Raw genomic sequence first — 6,235 nt, forward strand, 5'->3', positions numbered from 1 at the left:
TCAGATGTAATCAGGTTTATTGCACACAAACCGACACACCCAAAGTCATATTTGGTAGAAACTGGGAAAATATTTTACATTAAAGTTATATTACAGAATATATTAAAGCGATAACCCCAAAATGTATAAAAAAAACCTCATCAATATCATGCTTGAAAGACGGTTGTAGAAAGTTAGCTCACTTACAGAGCACATAGAGTTCATGCCAGTTACAATGGATTTTAATAGTGACGTGCCTCACCAAACTATGACTAAATACACTGTTTCTATGCGGTGCTATTTCCTTTCTAGAAGCTCTGTTACAATTATTTAGCCATATTTTAGCAAACCAATGACTGAGCATACAGATGTACAGTGATGAAGATTATGGTGCAGGACCGGAATCAGAAGTTTCTACAGATGTTTTCTTCTGTGAATCCGCTTTAACTGACACGAACTCTGAAGAAAATGACAAACCTTTCAAAGGCAACACACCCTGATAGTCGAAAGGTAAGATTTTGTGAGGGTTATCACTAGAATTCACAGTGACAATGAAAAGATACACATTTACAGTATGTTTATCACCTAAAGTGAGAACGCTATACAGTTGTTATTATGGTAAGTAACTTTCCTCCATAAATACAATACTCTAATTCTCAGTGGAACTAGATGAAAGAGAACTATTCATTTCACAGTGACAACCTCAGAATGTAAGTGACTCCACACAGTACGGGATAAATAAATCTGCTCTTTCACAGAGTGCTCAAAATGCAACCAGAAAATGTGCACCAAGAACCACTTTAAAGTTTGATGTACAGCCCATCTATAATAAAACTTCAACATATATGTGCAACATATACAATTTGCAACAACAGCACAGTCAGGTAATATCATCCTCATCACCCAAAGTGCATGTGACTTTTTCCCTGTGACACGTATGTGCATGAATCTCCAACCCTTTCTCAAAGGCACTTCCTGTAATGAGGCTTAATATTACGTGGAGCCTGACACCGCTCTCCCTTCATGTAAACCTTCGTCTAGTTTCACATCCGCAGAAACGAGTATCATCTATCAGTCCGGACTCGACCGGGGCTGTCTTCCTCTCTCTGTGTGGCCGTGTCCTGTCCCGGCAGCAGCCTGTGAGGGTCGTCGTGCGAGTGCTGCGCCTGCTCGGCTCGACACTTGGAGCAGCAGCAGAGTGTGGTGCAGAGGCGCGTGCGGATTGGCTTAGTCAACAATACAAACATGATGCAGTTGGCTGCTCCCTGCGAGGTGTTGCCAATCCCCTGTTAGGTCCAAACAAGAGCCATTAGGGGAGTGTGGCAGTAAGAAATTATTACACTGGAATAAAATGTCCCTTAAAATAAAACCACTTAATATTATTATCTGATAAAGAGATATTTTGAGTTCAGACAATGCTTGTCACTAGTGGATATTCAATATTTTTACATTGGTTTTAATTGACTGATAAAATAACATATTTCATTAGTTCATTTGTTTTATGAACTACTGTGTTATGATATCAAATAAAAATATTTTACACACACTTACAGTCACAATATGATGGAACAAAACTGTCCATAAAGTTACTACATCATAAAGGCTTTTTAACTCATTCAGAAGGACATTTTAATAGATTTTGAAGTTATTATGATACTATTTGGATGTTCAAAATGATCCCTACAGGAACTTTTCATGGTTTTGTGATGAGCGTGTGATGATTCACTAAATGTGTGATGGCAGCTTGCATCACACCATCACAAGTTTAACTGCGCATAAACTAATGATAGCACACACATCCACCCACACTGATGTGCTGTCTCACACACACACACACACACACAGGATGAAGCAGCATTAAGCAGGAGAAGTAGGTGTAGGATAAAAACTGAGATTAAAGGGGATTATCCTCTACACTGGACATCACTGGTTTAAAAGAAACTTCAAACTCACATGTAGAGTGACCAGCACTGGGTTCTGTCTGGCTGGAGAGTCGGCTAGCAGCAGTATGAAGCGCACTGTGCTCCAAATGCGCAGGGTGATGAAGATAATGGGAATGAGTGTTAGCTTCATATCAGCCATGGAGGAGAAGGATTGTGATTGAGGCCTGTTGGCCAAGATGGGCCGATACTCGGACAGGGCAGCATGCTGTGTAAGACAGTTTAAACAAAAACAACAAAAACAGCAGAAAAATAAGAATGATAAGAATGAGATGTGTCAGATGAGAGCAGATGATCTTCTCAACATGGTAAGACATGTTTCTGTAACATAGAAAAGACAACAAAAAACAAACAACTTCTTTCAATAACATTTGGATGCCATGGGCCAAAGAACAAGTAGTTCACTACTTGAGATCAAGAGGTAGATCAAGACTTTTTTTTTTTTTTTTTAAACAAAGGATTTCTTAATATTATGAGAAAGAGATGTCTGGCAACAGGGCTCTGGGGACGGCCATGTTGGTTTGGAAAAGGCAAAAATATCTCAACAATTAGATTGATTGCTGTGAACTTTTGTGGGGACATTTATGGTCCCCAGAAGATAAATCTTACTGACTTTGGAGATCCCCTAACTGTACTTATAAGAAGGACGTGTGTACAGCAACCTTCAAGACATCCCCTGTATGAGGTATAATATGTGCTCTCTGAGTACTTTCTAGTTTGAATTGTGTAAAATAATATAATATGTATGTGTTTTTAAACGTTCCAAGGTTGTCGTCGTAGCTAGCATTACGCTGGTAAAAACCTGGTCTGGTTCTCACCGCTATGTGGATGTGCCTCTTGATCAGGATGTAGAGGACAGGGAGGGTGAGATAAGCCAAGAACTCCCAGATCTTTCCCGTCAGCAGCATCCACAGCACCCGGTCAGGAGCGTGGATGCTGACCCAGCACCAGCCCACCGACACCTCTGACGCGTCGTAGCCAATCTTGTTCAGGGACACGGCTGCAGTAGTGATGGCCAGAGGAATACCCCAGCTAGAGCACAAAACAGAGAGGATTAACACACAACTTCCCCAAAAGGTCAACATACTATCTTTAAAAATATCTTCACAATCTTTGCACCTAAATGTTTGGTTGGTCCGACGCTTATTGCAAAGTCATGTGACACCATGTGATAGATTATCTTGTGCTTTAGGCTTGTTTGTGGTAGATATCTGACAATGCAGAGTCATTGTGTTGCTTTAGCTAAGAAAACCACAAAATGATTTCAGCACTTTGAGAAGCAATGTTCGCTACATTTCCCCCCCGAAGCGTTACCTCTTCTCCTAAAACAGCAATGTAAAAGAACACTACATTTTCATGGCGATACGTGGCTGATCATCATAAAAACCACAATACTTAGGGCCCTGTGTGTGAGTGTGTGAGTGTGTGTGGATGAATGGCTCTGTTGTGTAAGCTTCAAATCAATGGACCATTTGAGAATTCACAGAAACAAAATTAGAATGACAACCACCGACACTGCGGTGAGGCGTACCCAGGGTGAAAATGTTCCTGGGTCCAAAAATAGATCAATTATACAGCGCAGTGAAACGACGCCCTGCTTACATCTTCACAATCAACATGGACAGCTCATTAATGTGCAGCAGGAACGCAGACACAAAGGATCGAACATGTGTGTGTTTGTACCAGAGCATTCAAAGTGGAGTCTAGCTTACAACAAAACGTTAGCTAGTGGTTAGCTAAACCTTTTGACAGCCTTCCAATAGATACTTTTTAATCAGCGAAGCCTTGTTTGTCGAGGTTGATTTGTAGCTTGGGGACTAATTAAAATTGTATGACGTATGATATGATCGTCAGCTCATCAGTATTGGGTGATAATTACGCTTAGAAACAACAAATTATGGCATCACTTTGGGACCAGGAAAATGCTGCTTAATATCGTGTGGTACATCAGGGATAATTTCAGTGATCAAATCTAATCATTTTGGCAATTTAATGTGTTTTTATGCGACAAATTCAAACTTAAGGTGAATTAATGTCTGCATTTCTGTGCTTAAAAAAAACTTTTCATGATTGAAGGATCTGATTTTCCAGTTTTGTTGTTTAAAAACTTTAACATATGAAGACAGGTGCTAATGCATCAGCATTATCTCAAGTCTGCTTTTGCACCAAGTGAGAATAATTCCAGGCAAGGGAACAATACTTCTGAGTAAATTTCCAAACATTTCCCCCAGTGTTGTCAGTTCAAGTCTGGGTATACTGTGACTGGCACGCAGTGAGAAAAAACAATTGCAGGAAATTTCCAAATGTTGGTCACTCAACAACATCAAAACAATCTAAATGTTTACTTCCTGTTTATTCCAGTAAAGGTGAAATAACAGAGAAAAGCTTGACTTTAACCTGAGGAAGCAGCGTTCAACTTCTTTTTTTGTGACCACATTTCTGTTGGGTTTCCATTCAAATTCATTATGTGGGGTAGACAATAAGTTGAAATATTGTGACTTTGCACAACATGTTTACATCAGTTCACCACAGTAATCCCATACGCAGCGTTCAGTTTCTATATCTGCAGGAAACCTGAGGTCTGCTCAGGCTCACACCTTTTCTGTTTGCGACTGCATTTTTATTAAATTAAATCTGGGATTATTCACCCATATCTTGCACTGTGGATTGTTCGTTCTCCTGTTTATTCTGTTGTATTAAATGTTATCTTTTTTCATCTTCCATTTATTGTACTCTTATACTACATTATAATATGATTTGTTTTTATATTGTTTTGTGGTGTTTTATATCTTGTTTTAATGTCTTCCATAAAGCTCTTTGAATTGCCTTATTGTTGAAAGGTTCAAAGGAATTTGCCTTGGTAAAACAGGTTTAGACCATTATAAAAAGACAACTCAGAGCTAACAAGCAATCCTAGTTCAAACAAATGACATCATTTATTCATATGGGACCGGAGGATTTTATTTAATTATAGTTTACAGGTTAAAGTAAAGTTTCTCTTTCAGGCGACACAACAGCCTTCATAGTGGTTAAAACTGTTTGTCTGGCTTATTGAGATAAACCACTGGGGGGGGGGNNCACAGGGGGGGGGGGGAGTCCGGTTGTTATGGTAACATCAGTTGACCCGCTGAGAGACGGAGCCTAAAGATCACGATTACCTGCTGACATATACGTTACTTTGTGCTATTAGTTGTTTTATGAGCGCATACAAATGTTTAGTAGTTTCTGAGTCAGACATAAAGTCAAAACTAGGATGTCCTTTAACTTTAGATGTAGTTTTTAGACGGAAAGTCAGCAGCTCCTTTGTGACCTCAGCAATTAGAACGAGTCCGCGTGGACCAGAATGCCCCCTGACACTGTTACCATGGAAACTTCGCTCTTGGCGCGGCGGTACCCTGCTAGTAAAGCTAGCTGTATAGTGTTAAAATGAGTTTTATTTTTGGTTTTCTGTCAGCAAACTGGACCAGCTTAACAGATAAACTGTAATGAAACCTTTGTTTAACAGTTCAAGGAAGCAGGTGGCTAACTTTCCAGCACGTAGTCGTCAGGTACGTATCCCAAGATGCTTCAGGGTACAGGTTCGGCGGCATTCCCACTGAAGCTCACATAACTTAACGTTACTTGTCTAACGTCAGCTCTCTCAAAATTCAGTTTATCTTAGCGGCAAAATAAATAAAAGTACAACCAACCCACGCCACTTACCTGATAATGTGGAAAAACAACACCAGGCTGTCAGCGACTCTTTGGCTGGACCTCACGATAAAGATATACAGGTAAACAGCGATGGCCACGGTCCAGAAGAAAGAGCTGGTGTTGGCGAAAGTGGATATCGCTCCTTGGACGACGCACTCCAGCGAGTCGGTCCCGAAAACCCTCCAGACTCCGAAGCCGTAGGAGACCGCGGACATCCAGTCAGACACCGAGAGGTAGACCAGCAGCCTCCGCGGGGTCGTCCTCAGATCGGGCCAAATAAAGTAGGTGAGGATGATCAGCGTGGAGCCCAGGAACGACAGGGCGCACGAAATCAAAACCACCACCTGCTCGGACAAGTACACAACCGTGTGATTGCCCCCAGCCATCGCTCAGAGTCGAGGGTAAACCAGGTTTGCAGACACCGACGAGCAGACTAGTGTGTCATGTTGTAGTCTACGTTTAGGGTATCGCCATGGTCTCTCCGCGGGATTGACCCTTGAAGCCAGGCGACATTTGAAACACACAGCTTTTGACTTCGCTAGGAAACTTCGCCCATTGCGTTTCAGGGAGCCAAACAAACTTTTCCTCAGTATTTAACCCCTCCCTCCTTCCCTCCCTCAACC

General features: G+C 41.2%; 1 protein-coding gene across 1 annotated transcript; it reads right to left on the reverse strand.

Moving 5' to 3' along the window:
* Positions 1 to 5,998, reverse strand: gpr157 (G protein-coupled receptor 157). Its single transcript, XM_035656844.1, has 4 exons — positions 5,622 to 5,998; positions 2,738 to 2,951; positions 1,933 to 2,127; positions 1 to 1,265 (listed from the first exon to the last, which is right to left on the reverse strand). The coding sequence occupies exons 1-4, from the start codon at positions 5,996 to 5,998 to the stop codon at positions 1,044 to 1,046; spliced, it is 1,008 nt and encodes a 335-aa protein (XP_035512737.1). The 3' UTR covers positions 1 to 1,043.
* Between the last annotated feature and the right edge of the window lie 237 nt (positions 5,999 to 6,235).

This window comes from Morone saxatilis, unplaced genomic scaffold (genome assembly GCF_004916995.1).
Source record: "Morone saxatilis isolate NCDOM2014 unplaced genomic scaffold, NCSU_SB_2.0 Contig15, whole genome shotgun sequence".
Lineage (NCBI taxonomy): Eukaryota > Metazoa > Chordata > Actinopteri > Moronidae > Morone > Morone saxatilis.

Bases quoted from the DNA above. Each gene is read 5' to 3' on its own strand.
- gpr157 (XM_035656844.1), bottom strand. From the start codon at position 5,998: ATGGCTGGGGGCAATCACACGGTTGTGTACTTGTCCGAGCAGGTGGTG. The intron at 2,952-5,621 runs GTAAGTGGCGTG...TTTGTGCTCTAG, and splicing joins TTGTTTTTCCACATTATCAG to CTGGGGTATTCCTCTGGCCA. The intron at 1,266-1,932 runs GTGAGTTTGAAG...TGGACCTAACAG, and splicing joins CAGTGCTGGTCACTCTACAT to GGGATTGGCAACACCTCGCA.